Raw genomic sequence first — 27,851 nt, 5'->3', positions numbered from 1 at the left:
TGTTTTGAAGGAACACGTGATGTGCGATAGAAGGCACGACATACCAGAGAATGGTGATACTGGAGAGTACGTGAGGGCAGTCAGCGAACTGCGTGGACACAGCAAGGTGTCGGATGGTGCCATCAAGAGGTACGGAGGAGAATCAGAGTCAGAGAAGCACGTGGAAGAAGATAGTGGACTTCGCAAACATGGACGAGGGTCGAGTGGAACAATGGAAAAGTACAGTGTAAGCGTAAGGGAGCGCTTAGTTGCAGAGTCAACAACTAATAAGCGAGCCCAAGGAGCTGATAGTATGAAGCGTGGCGAGGCATCAACGTCATTATACAGAAGTGCCGATGTATGCGCTGTGAAGGGGAACAGTATGGCACAAGATGAGAATCGGATTGATGAATTGACTGGCGAGTTTGGAGACATTTTTTTGGCGTCTGATATGAGTGTAGCATCACATATCGATCTGCAGCATCTCAGTCACACACATGCGGTGATGATAGATAAGTTGATAACCGAGTATCGACCAGCGAAGAACGTGAAGTCGCCTGTCGAGATGAAAATTGTAATGAAAGACGAAGAGCCGGTATACGAGAGGCCGAGGCGAGTATCCTACGTAGATAGGATTTGGGTCGATGAACAAGTTGGACGATGGTTGGAAGAAGGGGTCATTAAACCCAGCACATCGGAATATGCATCACCAATTGTTCTGGTACCTAAAAAGAACGGTGAAAAGAGGATATGTTGCGATTATAGGAGATTGAATGCGAAAATACTAAGGGACAATTTCCCGATGCCATTGATGGATGAAGTAGTCGAGTGTTTGCAAGGTGCCCAGATATATACGACACTTGATTTGGTAAATGGATTTTTTCACGTGCCCGTAAGCGCCGAATCCACAAAATATACGTCATTTGTTACGGGTACCGGACAGTATGAGTTTTTGTATGTACCATTTGGAATTTGTAATTCACCAGCAGTGTTTGCGAGATTCATTCTAGCCGTATTCAGAGATTTGATAAAAGATGGGATTGTGATCGCGTACATGGATGACCTTATAATTCCTTCCAAAGACGAATTCGAGGGCATCAAGAACTTGGAAGTTGTGCTGAAGACAGCTGCAGCTAGTGGATTGCGAATCAATTGGAGCAAGTGTCAGTTTCTGGTGAGGAAAGTTGAGTTCCTGGGTTATATCATCAAGAATAGTTGCATAAAACCATCCGAGGCGAAGACGTACGCCATCAAACAGTTCCCGCTGCCACGTGATAAAAAAGCTATGCAACGATTCCTTGGACTAACCTCGTACTTTAGGCGATTCATCGAAAGTTACGCAACAATTGCGAGACCATTGTCAGAAATGTTGAAACAAGATGTACGATATGAACTAGGTGATGAGCAACTAACAGCATTCCAGCAACTAAAAGCGGCACTAATAAATGCGCCAGTTTTAACGTTATACGATCCGCAAGCAGTAACCGAGGTGCATACAGTCGCATCGAAATTCGGATATAGGGCAGTACTATTGCAGAGGAATAGAGATGATCAGAACTTTCATCCAGTCCAGTATATGAGTCGGAAGACGAAACCGTGTGAGGAGTTTTACCATTCGTACGAACTCGAAGTCTTAGCCATCATCGAAGCACTCAAGAAATGGCGTGTATATCTGATAGGTATTAAATTCCGAATAGTAACCGATTGTAATGCGTTCGCCATGACGATGAAGAAACGAGACGTGCCCTTAAGAGTTTCGCGCTGGGCGATGTATTTACAAGATTTTGATTACGAAATACAGCATCGGAGTGGCACTAAAATGAGGCACGTAGACGCGTTTAGCAGAGTTTCCTGTCTACTCATGGAAGATTCATTGGACACCGGTTAAAGCAAGCTCAAGAAGAGGACAATTGGGTTAGAGCTGTGCGGAAGGTTTTAGAAAAGGACGAATACGAGGATTACTATATGAAATACGGCATATTACACAAGGACCCCATCAAAGAGTTGATAGTAGTACCTTCACTCATGGAGGAGGAAGTGATAAGGATTGCACATAAACAAGGTCATTTCTCCAGTAAGAAAACACAAGATATAGTGGAGAAAACGTATTATATTCCACAGTTGAAAGCGAAAGCATCTCGCGTAGTAGAAAGCTGTATCGAATGTTTGGTAAACGAAAATAAAATAGGGAAAAAGGAAGGCTGGCTTAATCCAATTAACAAGGAGGACTGTCCTTTAGGTACATACCACGTCGACCACGTTGGACCTATGGAAATGTCGAAGAAATCTTATAATTATTTACTTGTGGTTGTCGACGCATTTTCCAAATTTGTTTGGCTTTATCCAACAAAAAACACGGGAGCAAAGGCAGTAGTTGACAGACTTAGGAAGCAGTCGTCGGTATTTGGAAATCCAAAGCGCATAATCAGCGACAGAGGCTCCGCATTTACGTCAACTCTTTTCAAAGAGTACTGTGTGAAAGAAGGTATTCAGCATCTAACAATTGCCACGGGTGTTCCAAGGGGGAACGGACAGGTTGAGCGAATACACAAAATCGTGATACCTATGATATCGAAATTATGCCACGACAGTCCTGGTGAGTGGTACAAACATGTAGAACGCGTACAACAGACTATAAACAACACTCCACCGCGTAGTACAAAAATATCGCCGTTCAAGATATTAACTGGATTAGAAATGCGAGTGGCTGAAATGCCGAATCTGGAAGAGCTTTTAGAAAACTTCGCAACAGAGCAAATCGACTCAGAGCGTGAGAAAAGCCGTCTTCAAGCGAAAGAGAACGTAGTTCGTTTACAAGAAGAAAATCGCAAGACCTACAATGTTCGTCGTAAAGCTGAAGTTGAGTACAAAATTAACGAACTGGTAGCAATCAAACGTACACAGTATGGATCTGGGCTGAAGCTGAAGCCAAAATATCTTGGACCGTACAAGATCATTAAGCAGTTGAAACATGGCAGATACGAAGTTGCGAAAGTTGGAGATCACGAAGGACCCGGACGCACTACTACCGTCGCGGAATTCATGAAAAAATTTGATCCTTCATTCGGGTCGAATGAAAGTGCAGGATGGCCGATTGTGGGAAGCGGTGACAGGACAACACGTAGTGGACACACCTATTAATACGTACGCACACTCACCTCACTTACAAAAGGGCAACACTGACCTATGACAATAGGCAGCACTGATAGGGCACGACCAACTTAACAAACAGGACAAGAACACAGTCGTTAAACAGTCATTGTACATATAGGACGGTCAAACGGACGGACTTCACATATTCAGTTTATACATGAACATTTAACATTTATCATTTATGTACTTTAAATAAAGTGTGTGTTAATTATAAAGTTGAACCAAGTGCGTTTATTTGAAGGGCAAAATTCAGTTGTCTTTCATTCATCACTAAGATTATGTTTTTTCATATACCATATATTATTTATGATTATTTTGACACTGCTATAACTTGAAATTGAAAATATTAATAACTTCAAGCAAGTTTCATAATGTGTTCAATATTTTTCGCACAGCTACACTAATTTCTTTCCTCAAGGCACAATCGAAAAGTTCAAATTTTAAATATCCTTAAAAAATAATTCCACTGAAGACAAATCAGTCCTTCAAGGCGGATCTTAGTTAGACGATATATCTATGCAAAAATTTGTTGAACCCCACCTAATGGGGTCTAAATAGAGGTCGATAGTGATCTTTTAATGAAGACTACTTTTTCTTGTAAGCTCTGTCTTTTATTTCAAAATATAGCTTAGTAACGTTTCTTGAACTTCATTGAAGAGGCTACTTTTCCCGCCCTTGGAACGTTGTTTTCTTGCTATAAAAAGGCGTTAATAATTTTCCTCTTTTCATGATAATCGACGAAAACTATTCCATACAAATCTCAAAATTTAGTTGTCATAACTTAGCCATAGAATTAGCTGGCATATAACCGCTTTTCACGTTTTGATTCGCGTTTAACGATTCATTGCGTACAGTCCTCTCGATGGGTTGTAGATTGGCCTCGAAATGATGTAATGGATCCATACTTATTTCATTACCATATATCGATCCATAAATTCGGGTTTAAGCTTTTTGAAATACGATTGAAGAAAGTTTGAAAACCACAGTTTTGAGAAAAAACGTGTTCAAAATTTCCAGTTGCCAACCGACCGCTTCGAACAGCTCCTTCTAACTGCTGTATCTTTGAAACGACTTTGAATTTCTAAAAATCACTTTACTACCTTATTCTATATATGTTAAGAAAGCAATTTATGATAAAAAAATTGTTTTTGAGCCCATCGCACAGTAACTTTGCACAGAGTTTTCACCTACCCAAGTATTCATGAACAACGTGTTCAACGCGCACCTTTTGATATCTTTGGAGTATACATTTTGTTCATTCAATTGATCATTAAAAATCTTTCTTTTTTTGCAAAAACAATAGTTTCTTTTCTTGGATTTGGTACGTAATCAACCCAGAAAAATATGGACTCAGTGCTAGCGGCTCCTAGTACGTATCGAAGTTGTACAAACCTCTCTTGAAAACACATCTTCATTTTCGGATATCTTCATATGCAACTTTCGAAAAATCATCAATCATTCATCTGATTGATATAATAACCATCAATTTGATGCAGGCGGATTTATTTATTCTTTATGAATGTACCGGCTTCCTTTTATTTCAATCTCAATTAGCAAAGCTTTTGCGCATAGTTAAGAAGAATTATTATTCAGAGTTTGGTTTTAGTAGAAGTATACCTTTACACCATCTTATATCCATTTCAACAAGTAATATAGGTTATTCTAGGATTATACTTTGCTATACCAATTAATCCCTAAGCCTATTTCAAATCTAAATTAAATATGCTGAACCAATTTCAACTAAATACGAAAATAGTATTCTCTAACCCCTACTCTCATATGGCTTAACAATTACGTTCCACATGACTAAGCGCTATTTCATGCCACAATTGTAATTTATCATCCAGAACATGTGAGAACGTAAAAATAGTTATATGAGAAATTAATGGCCGCTGCACAACCCATGTTAAAGTTCAACGGAAACCGAAAAAAAACAAAAACAAATGCAACACTTTGAGTTGACGCTGCTCACAGCTGACAACCCGAAAAATTCAACAATTTCCGCTACAACTCGGTTGACTGATTGTCAATTAGATGAATGAGAGATAACACACGCGCATCAAAAGGATAGTCAACGCGCTATCTCGCTCGCACACTAAGCAATTTATTTAAATGTAATATTGAAACTACAATTCTAGCAGCAACAACACAACACAAAGTGACAAATGTCACAAAATAAACTTGCAAAGTTTTTTCTACGTTCTGCGAAACGAACATGCGCTCACATACGATCTATGAAATGCTATGAGTGAGCTAAAATATCATGCGCAAACAGACAAACACACACACGCTTATGTAATAAATAAGAAACGATATAAATGAAGGTTGGCCAAGAGTGTCATGAATAATATGTGCGTTGTAGCAATTTGAAAATGGAAAAAGGAAGTAAAGCGAAAACAAATTCACTGACATTACGACACTTTAACTGATTGAGACTCTAATAGACAGTTTGCTGATATTAACGCCGGCAGCAGGCAGCAGGCAGCTATACATAGACACTCTAGCTCTCTGTAGCCGTAAATAACAACAAGCGTTTGAGTGTCTGTTTGCTAATGCAACAGTTTTGAGAAGAGTTGTTTTGTGTTTTTTGTGTAATGGCTCAGCAGTGAAACCGCAACGAATTTTTTGTTGCCCTCTTTTAGCCGGAAATAAATTGTGTTGTTTGGTATACTCAGATGTATTTGTTTTAATGTAAAGAGAAGAATGCAGTTCGAATTAATAATTGATGAGATATTTGTACATATTTCTTTCATTAATATAGACCCTTGTAAGAAGCTTTTATTTTTCGTACCTTTTTTACTTCATGGATTTTTGATAAATTTTTAACATCAAAAAAATAAGTAAGCATATTCGATTTAAAAAAATCTTTCTCAAGTATAACTTCCAAAATGAAAGAAAAGAAATTTAAAAACATTTGATAAACTAAATATCACAATATCACATGGCAGTACATGGCGTATGAGTAATATTCCTTTTAAGTAAAGTTAGTTGTTATACAAATAACAAATTTGGCAAAAACTTAATATGACCAGAGTAAATATTATTAGACCTAAACACACACACATCCACATAAGAAATATATATATTGGAGATATACATACATAATTTCACACGAAATAGAAATGGCATGTAAACATCATATGTATGCATGCATTTTTATGTATGACACTCATTTATTGCAAAATATTATTATTCTGCCAAATATGTATTTTTATAGCAGCTGCTCTTCGGTCTGCCTCTATGAGCGGTCACTTTTCGTGATTCCCCTCCACACATACATACAAATATAAAGCACTGCCAATAAATCGTCATTGAAACTGAATGGCTTACGGATGTGCACTGCTGTCCTCAGTCTGACCCATATACTCGTATATGGAACTATTTGCCAAATCTATACATATCGGTTTATTAGTTTCTTTGAATATGTGTTTATTTATCTGTCGATAGACATCATTTGCGTCTATAAACGAAATTGACTTGTGGGCGTCTCTACAGCTGGCACACACTTGCATCGTTTGCCTGTGACAACAATTTTGTTTACCATATTGAATAGGTATATATTTGTATAAGTAAAATATGCTTTTTGGTGCAATTTTCCATCGATTTGGAATATATTTATTCATGAAAGAACAATGCATAATAAAATTATTCTTTCTTTTAACTAATTTCTACTTATTAAGGGGTTAGATGGGTTTCAGAGGCTAAAAACAAGGGTATTTTTACAATTTTTTTTAAATATAATGTAATGAAACATACGATTTTTCATTTAAACAATTCAGATTGGCAAAGATACATGTTTAAACAGTATTTTGTGAATTTTTTATTGACAAATTCAGAAAACTCAGCCGTTGGCACCTCATTTCCAATGACATGTCCAAAAAAAGGTCTTCCCATGGACATCATAACTCAAGATTGGTTCATTTAAAAACAATAAACCAAAAGTATCGACAATACAAGGATAAATATTGTTAATGAACGAAGGAAAAATTGAAATATTGAAAATTAAATTTTTGACAGAATTTAAACCAATAAATTCACTTTTGTGGTAAAATTTTCTGTATAAATATTGGCTCGAAAAAAGTTGTTTTTAATAAATATTAAAAAAAAAACCTTCGTTCATTAACTAGATAATATTATTCCAAAGTTGAGTGCAAAATTTTAACAAAATCGCTAATAACTTTTGAGATATTGTACCCACCAACTTGAAAAATTTTGTTTTGAGATAAATGATGGACGGAACTTCCAAAGGGTTAGAATATTACTCGGATTGAGTTTTTGATTGATATTTTGGATTATATTTTAAACATATTTCACTATTTAATAAGACACAAAATTCTTTTTTAAATTTTGAAATCCACCTAACTTAACCTCTTAATATATATAATTCTTGGAGTTATTATGATAGGAACCAGTATTAAATGGAATTCATTAACAATCACAGACGTTCGATTGATCCATTTCAGAGATCTTGTAACTTTTCGATACCACTTTTATAGTACGATCAGGTGTTTTGCTTCAAAATAGGCGTCAGCCTCGGCGAATGCCTTTTTAATGACGCACAATTTCATTCTATCTAGCATTCTGTTGAGATCTGGAAAACCTCAGGAGTATACAATTTATGTGAAAGCATTTTTTAGATCACTCATTTAAGAGCAGCAATATTTTCGGGACTGGAATTAATTTAAAGATACAATTTTCAAAATTTCGTTTCCATCAAGGGGGACTTTTAAGTAATGAAGAATTCGGTACTTAAAAGGCATCATAAAAGAAAACAATAATTTTTAAAATTAAAGAATGCAATAAAAAATTACACTAACTAACGCCAATTCGACTTTTTTCTGGGAATCGGACCAAACTAAATTTTGCCAAGTGATTGAGTTATAAGTTAAAAAATTGTATTCTCCGATTTTCGAAGTTTGCCCCCAAAATCGAAATATTAGGATTCGAAGCTCGAAAAAAGATCTTTAAAAAATATTATTAATTGCAGATAATAGTTGCTAAAAAATCCAAAATATAGATAAAATCAGCATTCTGCTCTAAAATCAATGGTGTATAAAACGGTCATTATATAATTTCGGTCAAGCTTATATGACAGATGTTATGAATTTGAATATATGTTTTTTATGATCAAACTTTGACCCTCCAGCCGGGTGTTATTTACAAAGCTATAAATTTACACAAATAATTTCATGTTCATACATTTAAATTCCAAAAAATCTTGCTTAAAGAGTCCAGAGTAATTTTTTCATATCACAAGCGCATATCACTTCGCTGTATACTAACATAAGTATAAGATTTTATGATCGCATGCGCATGTAAAGTACACTTGAATTGACAATTCACGCAGTCATTTACAAGTTGACACAGACGCGTCAAATTTCATGACCTTGCCACGTTGCGCGCATAAAGAAATTAAATGTCTAACAGCTGAAGGCGGGGGTGTTGCGAGGCAACAAAGCAGCAGCAGAACAGGTGTCAATGTGGTCTGAATTGCGTTTTTCAGCATTCATAGATTGTGGAAAAATTTGAAAGCATCATAAAAATGTGGCTACACACATACACACACACTAACGCATGAATTCTTTGTGAAATGTGTCGAAATCTGAAATTATGCGAATATTGTTTGCAACAACTTAATAAGGAGCGAAGGTGCGCAGATAAATGCGTCACGGCACAGCGTGTGCTGTGTGCTGTGGAAATTAAAAGTGGCGCGGAGATGGAAATTGAGCAGAAATAGCAAAACTTTATGAGGCGCACAAGCCAAGCCACTTGCAATTATATGAGAGTGTATGTGTGCTTGTGGAAGGAAGATATTACAAGCGAGTCGCTCATGACGGCGGTGTGAAGTGATTTATGCAACAATCTTGTGGTGGTGTTGCTACAATATACCTATCAACAACATGCGTGTGTTTGTGTTGGTGCTTGAGACAGCAACAGCGGCACAAGAGGAAAAACAAAAACCAAAAACGGCCAAGTAAAACTTATGTTCAGCTATAAACTGCAAATGGCGCCCAAGGGAATCATCAAAATATACAACAAGCGTACAACGAATTGCAAATAAAAGAAAAAAACAAACGAAAAGCAAAAGCAACCAAAACACACGACTACAAACGAGTGTTAGTATAACGAAAAACAAAAAGAAAGAAAAATCACAAAAAACCGATAAGTAACATTGTAGCGAAATGCAGGTGAAGAGGTCAGATCAGCGGCAACGCGGCGAAGATTGCAGATTGGAAAAAGTTCAGCAACAACGTTGAAAAGTTACTGCAGCACTTGTGACTGACTATCATTGCCCAGCTGGCAGTTCACCAGCAGCAGCACCACCACCGCCGTCTCGCTCATATGCTCGCAACATTATCGCTCACTTGTGCCAGCAGCCAGTACGCAATGTATTTTTAGTCGGCGAAAAAAAAAAAAATATTATACTCAGCCATCAAGTGGTCAACAGCTGCACAAACAGCGCCTGAGCAATATGGCCAATAAACTGTCGGACTAACTGCTATTCGTCAAGTACTCGGCAGTTGTGTTGCGTTGATGTGGCAGTTAGTTGGGTTGGGTTTGGTGTTGGGGTCAACTGCCGCCACCAATGCGTTGACTACCGTCTACAAATGGCATCAGTAAGTTGTGTCGCAGTGAGTGTGTTACACTTTGTTAGCCGGCACTTTGACTCCTTTGCTATTTGCGTCACAGTCAACTCGCTTTGGTGGGCAGCTAATCTATTTGCCATGGATTCATGCAGAGCGCTGTGTTTAATGGTGGGGCAATTGTTTCTGCTTGTTTTTTTTTTTTGTTAGTTTGAGTTCTTATTTCTTTTGCTCTTCATAGATTTTGTATGCTTTTATTCTGTATTAAAATATGTATTCGATTTTCTGCTGGAATTTGGTTAGTATTTTGTGCCTTGAAAATTACATTACAAAACTAAAAACTACGCTGGTTTTTCGCTTTTTCCGGAAAAGTTATATAATGAAATCGTAAAACACACTTCATTTTCGTGCTCAGGCGGTCAAAATACAAAGGTGTACTTCATTTCAGAAAAATTTGAAAAGGAAAAAGTTCTGGGCAGTACCGAGTTAATATAGTGTTCTATATTTAATCGTTATGTCACTTTTTTATATGATGTAGAAGGTTGTCGAGGCACTTAGAAATATACATATATTGATAACTGGGAAATAGAAGAGTTTGATCAAATAAAACAAATTCTTATCGATCCAGTCGCGAAGTGTACTACGGTAACCTTTAGTCTTTAATTTTAGTTTAAAATGAGCCTTCCAAAATAGTTTTCAACAGTTTAATAACTCAACTTTGTTCTCAATTATAATTCAGAAAATTCAGGAAATGTCTATTCCACTGAAGCATTTCCATCTGATCCTCTTTCTTAGATTTATTTTTCATAAGAACCGTCAACACATGATTGGAACCCCAACGAGAGGGCGTTCTAACTTGGGGAGATCCTATCCAGAGTTTATCGGAAAAATTCAGTGGCACCTTATACAAGTGTGTAATCTACCCATCTCCATTTTCTATATTCGACATTGAATTACTTCCGTATTTTTTATTAAAATATCCAATTATTTGTTTAACCCAGATTTATCGGTTCAAAGTAGTATCCCTTTTAAAACTATTAGGTTTATAGAAATAGAGTCTGCATCTACTCAGTTGAGTTTAATGGAACATCAATTTAAATCAAATCGTGTAATATCCTTTCACAAAATTAGCTGAGGTTGTCTTTTTAGAGCGAGCTGAACCGCACTAATTTCTGTGATCATCTAGGAGTGTGTTCACACTGTGGCAAATGAGTTCCTTTTTGGTAGATAACGTATAGGCATTCAATACGTAATATGTTGTTTAACCTTTCTGATCGCCAACGAATATCGGAACGTTATGCAGATAATTTACAGTACATTTTATGGTGCAGTTGGTAAAAAAAATATTTTATATTCCATCATTCTTCAAATCGATAGTCAAAGACTATACGGATCCGATTGAAATATAAACTCTGGCTTCATAGTAACACTATCTATAAATCTATTGGTGTATGGAAATGTCAATATAACAATTGGTTTATATAAAAAGCATCGAAGGAAGCATTTTATTGTTTCCAAATTTCAAAATTTAGGCCTATGAGGGTTCTAGACTGGGAAACCCCTTGGAGAATGGCCTGTGAAAACTTGGTAGTATTTAGGTTGAGGGGTTTGCCCAAATTGTTGCAAAAAGTGGGTGGAAATTGAGCCTATAGGCTGGAGTTTATCTGACCCAACCGCGGATGTCACTTGCCCGAATTAATTAATAATATATATTGACAAACCGTTATTTTTATACTCTCGCAACAAATGTTGCTAAAGGGATTATTATAGTTTTGTTCACATAACGGTTGTTTGTAACACCCAAAACTAAACGAGCTAGATATAGGGTTATATATACCAAAGTGATCAGGGTGAAGAGTGGAGTTCAAATCCGAATGTCTGTCTGTCCGTCCGTCCGTCCGTCTGTACAAGCTGTAACTTGAGTAAAAATTAAGATATCTTGATGAAACTTAACGCACTTATTTCTTGGAACCATAGGAAGGTTGCTTTCGAAAATCAGCAAAATTGGACCACTGCCACGCCCACAAAATGGCGAAAACCGAAAACACATAAAGTGCCATAACTAAGCCAAAATAAAGCTATTGAAATAAAATTTGGTATGGATCACACTATGAAGGGGCATATTTGGATGTAATATTTTTGGGGAAGTGGGCGTGGCCCCGCCCCTACTAAGTTTTTTGTACATATCTCGCAAACCAATAGAGCTATAGAAATCAAACTTTCTGCAGTCGTTTTTTAGCCACTTTCTAATACAGTCCAAAAATGAAAGAAATCGGATCATAACCACGCCCACCTCCCATACAAAGGTTAGGTTGAAAATTACTAAAAGTGGGTTATCTCACTAACGAAAAACGTCAGAAACACTAAATTCAACATAAGAAATGGCAGATGGAAGCTGCACTCAGATTTTTTTACAAAATGGAAAATGGGCGTGGCATCGCTTACTTATGGGTCAAAAACCATATATCAGGAACTACTCGACCGATTTCAATGAAACTTGGTTTGTAATAGTTTCCTTACATCCCAATGATATGTTGTGAAAATAGGCCAAATCGCTTTACAACCACGCCTACTTCCTATATACCAGAACTTTGAAGACGATCTGAATCGTTTACTTTACAATATATAAAGTAAGCACTAGTGAAGATATCGGTGCAGCACTTTGCACAAATACTATGTTAATAGTGTGGCAGCCCCATTCTAAAAATCGCCGAAATCGGACCATAGGTTTTTAAGGCCCCATATATCGAACGCGAGGACTTCTAACCTAATATTATGGTTTCCAACTTTCTATGGACTTTATACAATATACTAGCTGACTCCGCAGTCGTTGCACTGCGTGAAATTATTTGTTTTGAAAACAAAGTTGAATTTATACAGTTTTGGAAAACATTTATTTGAGATTTTTCAATTTTTTTTCAATGTAACTCAGCTGAATAAACAACATTTTTTGTTTTCTGTTCCGGTGCGTAAATGTACAGAGAAGATGATTTTTCAACTCGTGAATGAAATTTATGCCACACACCTCCAGCGACTGTCTTTGAGACCTGTTGATTGTCATCCCAAATGCAAGTCTCATTGGAAACTGAATACGTTTGAACTGAAATGGCAAATCGTTGGAACTCAAAGAAATTCGTGCAATCAAGCATTCTGCCCCTTGTAATTCCATTTAAAAAATTCGTGCAACTAGTACATTATTCGATAGCTGCTTGAAGATTGCGAAGCATAATAAATGACAAAGCATTATAATGACAAAGAATTTAGAAATTTCACTGGATAATTCACAGCTTCATCTTCATTTTCAACATGATCGATCGATGTGTATGAACACAAATCTCCCGGAAGTTGACTTTAAGTCGTATAGATTAAATCATCGACATCGGTATTTTTGCCAGTTAAAAATCTGCGTGCACTCAACCAATCGTAGTTTCAATAATTTTGGCTAATGTTCGGATTGATATCAATCCGTTAGAAGTATTAACCAGAATTTGCCTAGTTCTTTGCAGATCTTCAATTCCTCCGCCGCTGTTGATTTCGAAATAACAGAATGTGTTGTCAATAACAGTATCATTACGCCACCAAAGCGACGATTATTATTCCACAGATCTTTCATTGTTCTGTCAAGTGCTTCTAGAAAATTGTGCTCATCTCATAGATGTTTCATAGATTTGCATGTTTAACTGAAGCTACAGTGTCGAATGGCTGTCATAGGTTGTCTTTTGCTGATCATTAAATAATGGAACATTACTTATACTTGTTGTTCCAAAGTTATTCTGTCGTATGCACGATTCAGCACATCTCTAATTTGACGATTTGGTGATGGCATATGAATTTCAATGCTTCATTGTAGATGTCACCGTTCTTTTGCAATTCTAAATTCTCTGTTGCCACATGCCAATTTCCGACTTTTCCCAATTGTTTTTTATAGATAGATTGATAAAAAAATTTCTGGAAAAAAGTCACTTTTTGGAATTTTACAATTTTCCGACTAAACCTTCCAAGATCCACAACGAACAACCGATCTCGATCTTTAGCGTATCTAATCTTGAACCGCTTTCGCAGCTCAAGGAACGGAAGCCCTCAAAGATAAATAATTTCCCCCGTTTTTTACACATTTACCACTGTTTCTTCGCTCCTGATGCTATATAGCCTATAGCCTTCCTCGATAAATGGACTATCCAACACAAAAAGAATTATTCAATTCGAACCAGTAGTTTCGGAGATTAGCGCGTTCAAACAAACAAACTCTTTATGCCGAATATGTGGGTCAAATTGTGTATTATGTAATATAAATAAAGTTAAATAAATAAATTGCGAGAGTATAAAATGCTCTTAGCTCTTCCTTACTTGTTATTATAAAGCCTGCTTGAAAACCACATGTCTAAAAAAACACTCTGTATTTACTTTGACCAGTTCTATCGCAAATTTATGAAATTGGATGCCGAAGGATTCTAGACCCAGGATTTTGACTATCCTACTTAAGAGAAAAAGTTAAAAAGCTAAATATTGAATAATGTTCCGCTTAAAAACTAGCAATTGTTTAAAAACCCTTAAGTTGTTAATGTCGGTAATGTCTAAAGTGCAAAAAGCAACACCGCCGTTGTCATTGCATAATTCCTTACAATTAATGGCATTATTTATTCCACTCCTTAACTGCCAAAAACTCAACTGTGATCGGCATACTAAAAAGTATTTCAGCATAAATTTTCCAAACTTCTATCATTCACGCGCTCAACAATTCACTGCGTTGGACAGGGCAAATGCGAGACGTGCTCGAGTTAACAATATTTATGAATAAAATGCCGAAATCAACATTCCAAACATACGCCACCATCCCCCTCACCACCTCACCACCTCCTCAGCAAACTAACAATTTATCGTAACGTGTTAGGCGATGCCACCTTTTGCCAACTGCCCTAATAAAGCATCAAGTCATTTATCACTTGAGCACTGTGACTAGGTCCAGCGTCAAGAGTAACACAACAACAGCAACAAAATGTAAACAAAACGAAACAAAAACAAAAATTGTAAAAAATAAACGAAAGCAACAATTCATGTCAACCACTTACCCACTATATTCAGATAGACGGAATGCCCGATCGGTGGTGTTGTTGATATCTGACACTCATAGATGCCGGAGTCTTTGCGTTGTGCGTAGCGTATACGTAACGTCCAATCCTCGGCATGCGGCGAATGCATCGCTTCGAAGCGCTGATCCGACGTGTAGGTGTAACGACCGACTGTCAGCAGGTGAATGTCACGATGACGCACCCAAGAGACCTGAAAATGTGCAAAAGTAAAAAAAAAAAATGTGAAAAAGTTGTAGGAAACATGAATGAATGGTGAATTTTAGTTCAGTTTACGAAAACAAAACGTACAAGTGGGTGCAGAGCTCATACACACAGAGGGAGAGAAGATTAAAAGCTTTCGGAATAGGATTGACTGCCGTCAGTGAGCATAACGAGTTAGTAGCCAGCGTGGATGTTGATGCGCACACACTTTTTCATGTTTGTATGTATTCATGCGTGTATGCGTGTGTGCCCTGGTGTCAGCACTGATGTGCTTGAAATGCTAATTTTCAACATCACTCTTTTCCTTATTTCGTTTCCTCGCTTTACACGAGTTCCACACACTCAACTCATATACGCTTTTTATTCTCAATTTGTATGTGTTCTTATATGTGTGTCACTTGTGCTCGCTTGTGACAAATTGCAGACGGATTATACAGGTGACATTCGCCTCTTGGGCACTTCACAGTTTCTATGACTTTTTCCCCTTAGCGCTTTGCACTGCGTGTGTGTGTGTGTGTGTGTATCAGCAACAATTTGCTCTGTAAAATTATTATATTATATTTTCGGTTGAGGAATTTAGGCGCGAAATTGTAAAGTTTTATAGTATTGGAATTACTGGTTTTGTTAGTTTATCTGTTTTGCGGCTGAAATGACATTTAAACTGTTATTATAACTCATGATTGTCACTGAAAATCTGATGATTTATATTTCAATGTAAGTGCCTTTATTGGATTTGTGGATCAAGTTGAAAATGTCTCTTTAATTTAAATTTTTTTTTAATAAGCAGTAAAAAATATTGCATAAGTGTGTGTGGCAATAGAGCTATGTCATTCGTAATATCAACACTTATTTTATATATAATACGTTATTTATAAAAAAAATTATAATTTCACTCATAGAAGAAGAATTTCAAGGTTAAAATAAGAAAACTTAAAATGTGGAAATATTAATCCGAGAAGTACTTTGAAACCCGTTCTAACAACCCATTCTAATTCCACAATAAATTGGTTTGTTATTCAGGCTTTACATACCCTTCTAAAAATGTATTGAAGTTCTAAATTTATTTTATATTCTTATTTTATTTTTCCTGTCTAACTAAACTACTAATATAAATATTTTTTCCGGACTGGAAGTTCTATGAAAAATCAATCTTACGACACTTTTTCCCTACTTTTATTTCTAATGAAAAATTGTTCTTAATCTGTAAAGCTCCAATGGTGGCTCACTAAATTATGTTGTCAGGAGCTTTCGTATAACCTTTTCACATAGTCAAATTAATTGATCAATTAAAATTTTGATTGCGATTTGCTTTTTTTTCATAAGAAGTTGCTGAGTTTCATCAGCTGATTGCTATTTTTAGCAGCGACATCTACCGTCGTATAGCGTGAACAACAATTCGCTGACAAAGAACCTATATTTAATTACAAATACGGTCTATTTTATAGGAGACTTTATACAAAGTGGCTTTATTAAGGTGCCTCCATTACAGAGAATCCTTTGTTACTAATCTCATTTTGATAGTGAAATCTTATACTAAAGGGAGAAGTTTTTGTAGAACAACAAAGTAATATCTTTAGTTTTACAAGCTTGGTCAAAATCATTGTTTTAGAATTTAGTATTTTAGAATAAGTAAATTATTGAATATTATTTATAATTAAAAAAACAATATAAACATAATTGAAATGTTACTAGAGCTTTAAATGCCTTGCTGAAACAATAGCAATACTTTTTGGCTTTTGTTTAATAAAATTTAATAAATAAGCACAGCTGAAATGTCTTGCATAGTAGGCACAGCTGCTATAAAATTGCGATGTACATCTACATATAAACAAATATTCACATGTGAGTCTACTGTACAACAAAGTAAAGCTTAGAGATTACAGTTAATATTTATTTTCTCTTCTTTATCCTATTCCTCCAAATTCAGTTTGCTTTATTTGCCATAATTGAATTTTAAGTCCGGCGGCGGCAACAAGAAAAATATTACAGACATTGCAAAGTTTATGTACATTTCAGTCATACATACATACATATGTATATGTATATTAATACATATGTATATGTATATTAGCACATACGAAATTTTTCAAAGTTCGGTGATGACTAAAATGTCTCTCATACAGTGGTGTTCAGGAATATAGCAGGTCATACTACCAAATAAGAAAAGAAAGTATAAAACGTATGACAATTATGAATGTGCAGGAAAGCAATGCAATTTCTTTTCATATCACTGTACATAATTGCTCTTGAGGCATTGGGATGGGAAATGAAAAAAGCAATTTCAACATCGTTATCATTTCTCTTGGTGCCAATATTTAATTTTCGAATCCATGCCAGATTTGCAGAACCATTGAGCTAAATATTTTTTCTCATTTTCGAACTTAAGATTTGCTTCAAAATCTTATTAAATATAATTTCACTTTATTATTATTTGAGTTTGCTTTTTCTTTATTTCCCATTTATTGCCGTTGAGCAATCACTTCTACAACTTCATTTTTTTACAGCAAATACACATTTTTCTCACTGTGCTTTTGCTCTTCTGCTCTTCTACTTTGCTTGCATTTTCGCTAATCCACAGTTTTTCCTTTTTGTAACTTTTGTCATTTGGCAGGCGGCCAATATTTTCAAGCGACTTCATTCATTCTTCCGTGTCTAAAATCACATATGTTGGCGCCACTTTTTGCCATTTGCCCCCCCTCTTCTCTCTTCTGCAGTTTTTATAAGCTCTATCACTTTGGGTATTTGAACCGTCTGATTGTCGGATTGTTGTGTTTTCCTCGGCTTGTATCGCGCTTGTCAGGCTGCTACTTCTACTGCCTAATCACTGTTGATGATCATAATTATGCTTAATTGCGCAATTACTGGCAATAACGGTTGTAATCTTCGCTCCGTCACACATACGGTCTACACTGAGATTGGCCAATTTCGGTGGAAGAGTGCAAAAAGTTGGCAACAATTTGCAAGTGAGCGGCGAGTGTTTTGTGTTTGCCTTGCAAGTGATACAATGTTTTGGTAATTTCAATAATTGTAATTCGCTCGTGACTTGGCTGGGGTGGTTGGCGAGTCTGTTTTTCTGTGCATGTGTGTGTGTGTGTTTTTAGTACGCGTGTCAACATTGCACACGTGTATGAAATCAACCGGAGATGAGTGTAAGTGAGCAATTTACTTTTGGAAACTTTTAGTTCTTTTCGCTATTTAAGTTCAGTTCAGTATTTTGTTGAAGTGATTAAGGAAATGAAAAGACTTGAGAGAATTTATATGTTTCAATTAATATTAATTTAGTTGATAAATGCCTTAAAGCACAACTTATTAGAAGAATTTCTTTCTTCTTCTTTTATCAAAAACAAAATATAAAATATATCTATTGAAGATTTTTAATTTCACATATTAACCGATTTTTAAGGTATTAGGAGCATCGTATTTTTTGCAAACCCGTAATTGGGTATATGGAAGGAAGAAAAATATTCTCTCTGAATTACATTAAAATATTGACGTATTTGCGAATATTTTCGACTCTTAGGCACTGAGTTCTTCAGGTTCGATATCCGGGGCCTTGAAAAGTCATGGTCCGATTTTGACAATTTTTCCACAAGTGATGTCACAGCTCAGATACAGTATTTGTGTAAAGTTTTATTTCGCTACCTTTATCGGTTCCTTATGTATACATTATTAAGTGAACGAATCAGAAGGATTCAAAATTGAGTTATATGGGAAGTAGACGTAGTTGTGAACCGATTTCGCCCATATTCCACCCGTGTCATCAGGGTGTCAAGAAAGTGTTATATTCCGAATTTCATCCAATTGAAATCGGTGGAATAGTTCTTGAGATATGGTTTTTGACCCGTAAGTGCGCGACGCCATGCCCTTTTTCCATTTTGTAAAAAAATCTCAGTGCAGCTTCCTTCTGCCATTTCTTACGTAAAATTTGGTGTTTCTGACGTTTTTCGTTAGTGAGTTAACGCACTTTTAGTAATTTTCAACCTAACCTTTGTATCGGAGGTGGGTGGGTGGTTATTATCCTCTTTCTTTCATTTTTGGACTGTATAAGGAAAGGGCTAAAATAAATGACTGCAGAAAGTTTGGTTTATATAGCTTTATTGGTTTGCGAGTTATATACAAAAAACCTATTTGGGGGCGGGGTTACGCCCACTTTTCAAAAACAATTACATTCAAATTTCATTTTCATAACTTTATTTATGGCTTAGTTATGACACTGTATAGGTTTTCGGTTACCGCCATTTTGTGGGCGTGGCAGTGGACCGATTTTGCCCATTTTCGAAATCAGCCTCCTCAGGGTGCCAAGAAACATGTGTTCCAAGTTAAGATATCTTAATTTTTACTCAAGTTATCGCTTGCACTGACAGACATCCGGATTTCAAATCCACTCGTAATCCTGATCATTTATATATATATATAACCCCATATCTAACTCTTATATTTCTTGGTGACACAAACAACTGTTATGTGAACAAAACTATAATACTCTGTGCAACAGGTAGCGAGAGTATAATAACAGATTTATGTGCTGTTTTCGGAGGTGCCAAAAAGAAAGTTCCCTAGCTGCTGACACGGTTCCGACCACATGAGTAGCTGAAACAACAAAATCAAAAATGTTATTAAAGTTGAAGGTATTCCCTATATAATGACCCACGGTTATTAAAAAATATATAAAATTAACAAAATGGTGTAGTTCTGAAAAAATGCCGTTTTTTAGATAAAAAATGGTCGTTTTTTCAATGCCAAATTGACAATTTTAAAACAATTAAAACAAATCGGTAAAATGTCGTTTCGAGAAAAACACGTTTATTGTTTCGACTATAGCGGCTTATTCCTGCGAGCGGTCGCTCTTTAGAACTCTGTCATTCAAAAACTACTCAAGAGACTTAACCGTTTTCACAGGATTGGTTTGAAAGTATAAAATATCGAATAAGCAAAAAATTAAAAAAAAAATTGGAAAATGTCACACTGGTATAGCCCCTTAAATAAAAAATGTGGGTTTATAATTTTGCGAATAACGGATTGAATTTAATATTTTTTGTTTTAATTAATTTTTGTTTTTATTCTGTTTAAAACACTTTTTGAATATAATACATCATTAATATTTTTTGTGTATTTGTATCAATCCTTTAAAGTAGTGCGCTCCTTAAGGATGTTATTTTGACGTTAATGTCTTCTTTATAAGGTACTCAAGGTTCGGGCTATAAGTTAAATTTTTTGACACTGTTTTCAGCCTATAATGGGATTACTAGTTGGTTAGTCGTACTTGAAGATATGTACATATATGTCACATATAGTAGGTGGAGTGTTTGTTTCAAAATTGGTTAGTGGTACATAACAATATGTATCTTTATAGGCCAATCACTAGACTTACCCTTACAAAAAGTAGTCTAACAAAGTCAAATCTCAGGACTTAGAAGGCCAATATCATAACAATTCTTAACAAATTCGTCCCAGTGAACTTATTGTATGGAACAATTTGGCATATAAATAATTTTTAATGAAGTTGGAAAATAAAAAAAGTCACTATAAAATTGGCCCTATTTCTATTGATAGTAACGGCGTCTCCGTCTTTAGTTCAGAAACTGTACCTTTATGCCTTCTTTATGTGTAACATACAAACATTTTCCCTTTTTTCAGAACTGGAGCATAAAAAACATTTCTAGAATTTATCAAATTTTTAATATGAAACTTTGGATTACAATAGAACCCGTTATCACGAATATCAAAGTGACAGCTATACCCTTGGTAATTCTATACTCCTAACGGAAAATAAATCCATGATATAAATATTTATGTTGGCCATCACTAAAATACAAATTCATCTAGAACTTATATTGCTTTAATCGATCTCGATGTGTTGAGATGGCAATTAAATTTCGTTTCTAAAAAAAAATCATTTTTATTTAGTATGTTAACTTACATTTTGGTTTTTACAATTGATCTAAACATATTTATTTCTGTATTCAATGTGTTGATCCAGCAAATTGTCCACATTTACTCCATTGTAAATATATTTTATTATAGAACGAACGGCAATCATTTGGTCTTATTTAATTTTCAACGTAACCTAAAAAGCTCCACACAAACAAATTTTCTCTGAATAGTTTACTGTGATCTTCCATCAAATAGCACCACTGAATATAAGTTTAATTAAACCAAAATACAACAAAATAATCGGCGATTTCAGGAATAATATTCGATAATTTCGCAGCTATTATGTAATTATAATTTTTTGGAATTTTGTTTTTTCTAACAACTGAACAATAAGCGCTAACTTAAGCCCCACACAACGACGCTAATCATCGAATGAACTTTTCAAATTATCGATTGCGTGCAATTGCCGTATTATTTCGCTTATTTAGCCACGAGGCTTTAATTAATTTGCGGCGTGTAATTTTGCTGAAAATATTCTACAATTAAAAAAAATTAGCAGCTTAACAAAAAACTACAACAACAACAACAGTGGCAGCGGCAGCGGCGGAAAAAGCGCGATTCGGTCGCTTTGCATGTTGTAAACAACAATTATCACAAATTGGCAGCAAACATGCGCCAAATCGTTCATCAATAATGTAAATGCACTGTAATTGCGCTAATTAAATGCGTATGTATGTTTGTGCGTATGTATGTTTATGTTTATATATGTGTGTGAGGGCATTTTTCGTTACATGGAATTGTGCTTTTTCGCTGCTTCACTAATTCAACAACAAACTGTTTTATGTTTTCAACTTTGTCAGTTGGCCAAGTGTTTTCGAGGGAGGGGCGTCAACGGTGTTAATAGTGTGCTGTTGAACGCTAAACTTCGTTTAGTCAACTGTTCAAGTTAAATGTGTTGCTAACGAGGATTTAATGAAGCAACTTTTTGTCGAGTGATTAAATAAAATTGTAAGGTAAATACAATACAAAAACAAATACCGTTTGTTTATATTTGTTGCAGTGAAATAAACGCAGATTTATTAGGAAAATATTTTTAACTGCTAGATGTTCATTTAATTAGCATTAATGTTCATCAAATGATGAGTGCTAAATACTGTGTAATCGCCGTACATAATTATTTGAAGAGAAGATTAAAATTTTAAATTAGCATTAAACTTAATTTGCTAGTTTTTGTATGTTAAATTTGTTTTTCCAAAACATTAGAGATATGAATTTCTGATTTGCGGTCAATACTCATTGATTTATTAGCAGAAACAATGCATTTTGTGAGGCTACAAAATATAGTTGAGCAAAAATTTGCATTTTCCCTATCCAAAATTTAATCTAAACTATAATAATGCCAAACATTTAGTCAATGTTGGAATTAAGAGGTGGAAAACCTCTTCTCTTGAGGCATGGATAGATATTTAGCTGTTTTCATTGAAATAGCAGTGCAACTAAAACTCATTTAAACTGGTGAATATCAAAATGGCCTAATAGCCTTTGGTCAGATGAGTCCAAACAGGTCTCGTTTGGTGGAGCAGGTTCTAGTATGTATGGCCATCGACCCCGAAATACGAAGTAACTTCCAAATTACACAGTCAAGGTATTAAAGCACTGAGGTCAGTTCAAATCGCTGTCCACAAACCACAAACAAGTTAAAAACATTTTTCGTGGGTTTCGTGCAAGCTGAAATACACTATGCGTAGGATCCCTAAATTTGTACTTTGGCGTATGGCATCATGTTTTTCGAGCTTAATTTTCTATTTAATAGTATCGAATACCATGTAGGAAGAACAATTTAAGTGAATTGATATTTCTTTTTATGTTTTGACCTCCTCTCTAAGCTCAATATCAAAGGATTTTTTTCTTTGGAGTAGGTAAGCCTTATACAACTAATTTTTTTATTGTTAAAGTGAATTGCCATTTAAATCACAATTAACCCTTTCATGCCCAATGTTGCCTATAGGCAACATTTTACTTACCGGCTTCTAATTCTCGTTTGTTGATTTTTTTTTTATCAGCGTTTTTTTCAATTATGGAGACTTATGTGTTGTGGAAGCTTACAGTTACATTTTTTGTTATGGGCTGTGTACGTATTCATTCAGTAGGCGTTCTCCGCAGAGAGAAATTGACAAAATACGTTTCACGAAAAAAAGTTATATTAAAATGGTTATACAAAAAGTGTTCAAAACTATAATAAGAATTGTTTTATTTTAAAACAAAGTGAACTATAAAATAAGAAGAGATAAGAGAGTTATTTAAACAAAAAATTTCATGAGAAAAGTGTTTAGTTTATTTATAAAAATTTAATTTGTGCCTATAAGCAACATCCTGTAACTAATGAACCAGGATGCATAGAACTTTGAAATTTTTGTCACTTCATATTTGATTTAAGACTAATATATATCTGTCTTAAAAAATGTTAGCTTCGCCTATTTTAATTCGAGCATGAGGGGGTTAACAACAACTTAGGCGTTTGCGAAAAAATATCAAAAAATCAGAAAAATAAAGCAAATCAAACGTGATTTTTATCAGCTGTATATTTTGTGGGTGTATCATTTTTCGAATGCCCACCATTGGTGGAGAACGTCCAATGCTCAAAGGAGCATGCCCCACTTTGAATTAAATTGAGCATATACTCAGTATCAGGCTCACACACACTACTGTCAACAAAGATTTCATTGATCCAATCCCATGCTAACCGAAGCGAACCCAAACTTAAACTTGTTTGGTTACATTTAATGTCTGTTATAATAGCTGCGGCAATATGTTCCTCTATACGGATATACTACTTTTTTTAACAGCGACAAATGAGGAATCAAATATAAGTCGAAAACCTGCTGGAGACTCTGTTAGAATAACCTTTATCGGCGTTCTTCTTTACTTGGATTGAATGACCTCCAAAGTATATGAGGATATTTATTTTAGATTTGACTACTATTATATTTTTACCTTGATGAAACAGTGTAAAGAAAATATTATTAAGCTCTGAGATATTTCATATATAAAGGTTAATCGTAAATTTGTTGTATTCTCCATTAATAAGAGTTGAATAAATTTTGGCTAGCAGTTTGTATTACCATTATGGAGAACCCAAGTTCTACCCTGGATATAATGAAATATTATAAAATAGTCCATAGAAGGAATCCTCCTTCCGTTCATATGTTAGATTTTATAACACAATCTATTTTATTGATTTTTTCTTAAATGGAAGTTCCCCTATTTGACATTTGATTCTCTCAGGGTGAAGATCGGAGATTTTTCAAATTTTCAGTGCTTAAATCAAGTTGTGTGCGAGCCAGACTTTGGTTCCGTAGTATGAAATATGAAAATATTTTCTTTTCTGATATACGAAGATATATTTTTAGACTCAGTTTAAGCAAAATTATATTATTGTATTAAGTTAAGCGTTACTCGAAAACTCCCACCGTTTGAAGATGTTTATATTTTTTTTATTTTTTTTTTAAATATTTATCTCGAAGCAAAACACATCCATTCCCTTTCATATGTCTCTTTTATTGAACGTTCATTCGTACTACTTGTTGGGCGATGCTGTGGCACTTAGTTTGTTTGCTCATCTCGGCAAATAATTTCAAATTTTGATTGTTCTGCACTTATATGCGCCACATTAACGGACAATTTTCACAGCAGTAACCGCCCACCATAAGCTTGCTTCCAGCCCACATACCCCCAACAAACATCATCCACGCTACTTTTCTTAAGGATTGCCGAGACTGCTGCTAATATTGATTATTTCACCGCCAATTCGATTCACATCTGGCGATTTACTTTCATTTTTACTTCCACTTTTATTATCCTCAACCCACTCCACTTGCTGCTATTTTCTCAATCCGATTGCCACTTCCTTCTTTACGCAAACTTTGATGAAATTATGGCAACGATTTCATCGTTTTATCTGCTTTTGTGCTAATTCTTTTATGTGTTTTGTAGTGGTTTCTGCTTTATTCCTGCGTTTAATATTTGTTTTTTGTTTACTTTTCCGCCGCTTTTGTTATTGCTTATGGCTTATTATTAATATTGCGAGCATTATTTTGTTGGTTGGTTTTGTTTTTGTGCGCGGTGAAAGTGTGAAAGTTTAAGCGGTCAACCGCAAAGCCACTTCTGCGGACGCTGAAACTCTAGCTCTGGCGAATTGAATTGTGTGTGACCGACAAGCAGCTGTCGACCTTTGATGCCATTCCATTGTTCCGCAAATAACTGCTCAACAACAAAAACTCATTCGTCTGCAAGTAAGCAAACAGTAAGCATATAACTGTCTCTTCTAATAAATCTGATGTCCGCAATGTTATATTATTTTCATTCTTCCACTGTTTCTCACTTTCACCATACGAGTTACTCATTCCATTGGTGCTTTTAAGCTATAAAGCAAAGCAATTGTTAGTTTTAATGGAATTTATTAGGTAAATATTTGTTGTGCTCGGCAGGAAATTGTTTGTGAACTTTTTTGTTTTATGCTTGATTTATCTTTATAGATTCTTGGCAACAGAATTAAGTTGAATTCTACGAAGAAAATATTAAAGCACATGTGGTGCGTTATTTGTAGATATTTCGCTTTCACAATATACTCGTAAAAAAAAATTCTTTGAAAAATGACTTATGGACTTAGAGTCACTTTTTTCTAAGAACCTTAAGTTACTTGTTATAAGAATAGTCGGGAATCATTCGTAGAAAATTTTGCTTCTTGGATATTTAATTTTATTAAGGTAACACGCAACAAATATATTTAACACGTGGGCTTGTATAACGAAGATCATATTTACTCGTATATAGTCTGAGGGGTTAGAGACTTTTTTTGGAATATTTTTGTCTCTATTACCTTAACTCTTCCTCTAAAATACTGTTAACCGGATGTTAACAGCATGTACATTTTTTGCGAATTTATTAGGCTTTTTCTTCCCACTTTTGCTGCTCAATAAATACAAGTGAAAATAAAGAGTAGAACCGACTAAATTGGCTGCATAGGAGCAGGACATGTAGCAGGTCATGCTGGCGCTGATAGTCGGCAGGAAAACATAAAGGACACCACTCACTGCGCCGCCTGCATGAGCTTGTAGTTGGTCAAAAATATTTCCGCAACAAAATGTAATGCCTGTGGACTGTCGCACAGCATGAGCGTGCGCCGGAGATTTGCACTTTTAATAAGTTCAGCTGTTTCGATATTTGTTAGCATTTGCATACTTTTTCTCGCCCCTCGTGTTTTTCATTGTATTTGGTATTAGAGCTTCATGCCAGGATGGCAAATAAAAAATATTCTTTAAATGTGTATTTGTAGCCACTTTTTTGTCTACTCCCTCAGATTGTGTTGACTTTCTCGTTTTGATTGACTGACAGACAAAAATCTGACCTCCCACCAGTGAACTACACTTTTTTTGTGGGAGATTTGTTGATATTTTTGTGGCTACTTTGTTGCCAGGCTACAGTTAACATAAATTCCATGACTGACTTTATTTCAATTTATGTTTATTACCACGCTTAGTATTTTTTATTGCAACAGCTCTCGATATTAAAACCACCACCGTACTAATAAAGCTTACGCGCAGCTTATTTACTTTTGAATAAATTTGAATAATTGAATTGAAACTACTTAATGGAATGCGTTGGCAGAGGTCGTGTGTTTAAAGTGTGAATTTAAAGTAATGAAGTTCCGGCTTCTTGGTATAATTTCTCTCTCTCTCTCTCACACACTTTAAATATAAGTAAAAATACTGGACATATATTTAGGAATAATTAAAGTATTTCCATATTTTTATAAGTTCAAGACGGAGCTTGAAAAAAATGATATTAATTCCTAACCAAACACTAAGAAATAATACTCAACTTCAATATTACTCATACGCCCAGTGGTCCCTAGAAAAGTGTCTTTAATGTGATGATGATGATGATGTAAATGTTTCGAAATATTATATGATGATCGTATTCTAATATTTTACAGCTTTAAAAATCGTTAGTCACATACTAAGTTCAAGGGTTACAAGATGCATACATATATACTTTCTATCGCACTACGAAGTTACTTATACGCCATACACCATTTAGAGGTATTTGTAATATTTGTTCTGAAATATATGAAAATGTGATATATGAGTGATGTGAATATTTTTTTATAATTGTATATTAGTAATTTAAGGCTTACCGAAATATGTATTTATGCATATACCAATTCCAAAAGTTATACATATGTAGTATGTACTATATGAATATATTTCGAGGAATGGAAATATTGTCAAAAATACCATGATCGAGAATTTAGAAAATTTTAAATCTCTTTGTAAAAAAATTACACTAATTTGTCTTTAATATACTATTTCGTAAATTAGTACACTTAGCTTTTTTCGAAAGTATCATTTAAATATTTGCAATCTGATTTACTCAACCTTAGTTAAAATAAATAGCTAACAGCCTTGAGGTTTGAAGACTTGACGAAATGAAAAATCAATAACAGCATCGATTTAAAATGCAAATTCTCCATAATAACCATCTTTTCGTAATTCTATATCGGAAAATGACAGTAAATTGTATATTTATGGTAAAACGAAGAGCACAATGAGAGAGATAACACAACTTTGCTGGCAGCATAAGTAAGAAAACAAAAATATAAATATATTTGAGTGATTTTTATACGTAAGCTTTCGATTTTGATATGTATTTTTGCGGCTTACACTCACTTATGTAATTCCCCTTTTTCATTTTTTCTCCTCTTAGTCTTTATTCAATAGAAATTTGAATAAATTTCATTTTGTATAAATTAAATTGTCGTTGGCAATTGACGCGTGTCTAGACTGAAAGCTCATATTCCGTAGTTTGTCAGAGGAAATGTACAATTTTATACAAAATCTAACTCTGTCATACTAACTTTACATGAAACCATACTTCACCACCTACTACACTACTTTTGATGAGCTCTTGA

The 27,851-nt window shown here is 34.9% G+C and overlaps 1 protein-coding gene and 1 long non-coding RNA gene across 8 annotated transcripts in view; one reads left to right on the top strand and one right to left on the bottom strand.

The window, feature by feature from the left end:
• Positions 1-27,851, bottom strand: part of Lac_4 (Lachesin) — a 398,804-nt gene that overhangs the window by 21,530 nt on the left and 349,423 nt on the right. For all 7 annotated transcript variants that reach the window (XM_054230633.1, XM_054230634.1, XM_054230632.1 and 4 more), the window contains one exon: positions 14,786-14,996. In XM_054230633.1, the coding sequence (XP_054086608.1) occupies positions 14,786-14,996 (211 nt within the window). The remainder of the gene's footprint in view (positions 1-14,785; positions 14,997-27,851) is intronic.
• Positions 1-27,851, top strand: part of LOC105211965 (uncharacterized) — a 159,826-nt gene that overhangs the window by 39,165 nt on the left and 92,810 nt on the right. The window lies entirely within an intron of this gene.

Source organism: Zeugodacus cucurbitae, chromosome 5 (genome assembly GCF_028554725.1).
Source record: "Zeugodacus cucurbitae isolate PBARC_wt_2022May chromosome 5, idZeuCucr1.2, whole genome shotgun sequence".
NCBI lineage: Eukaryota > Metazoa > Arthropoda > Insecta > Diptera > Tephritidae > Zeugodacus > Zeugodacus cucurbitae.
Note: the sequence above shows the minus strand (reverse complement) of the source record. Positions and strands in the feature narration are given on the sequence as shown.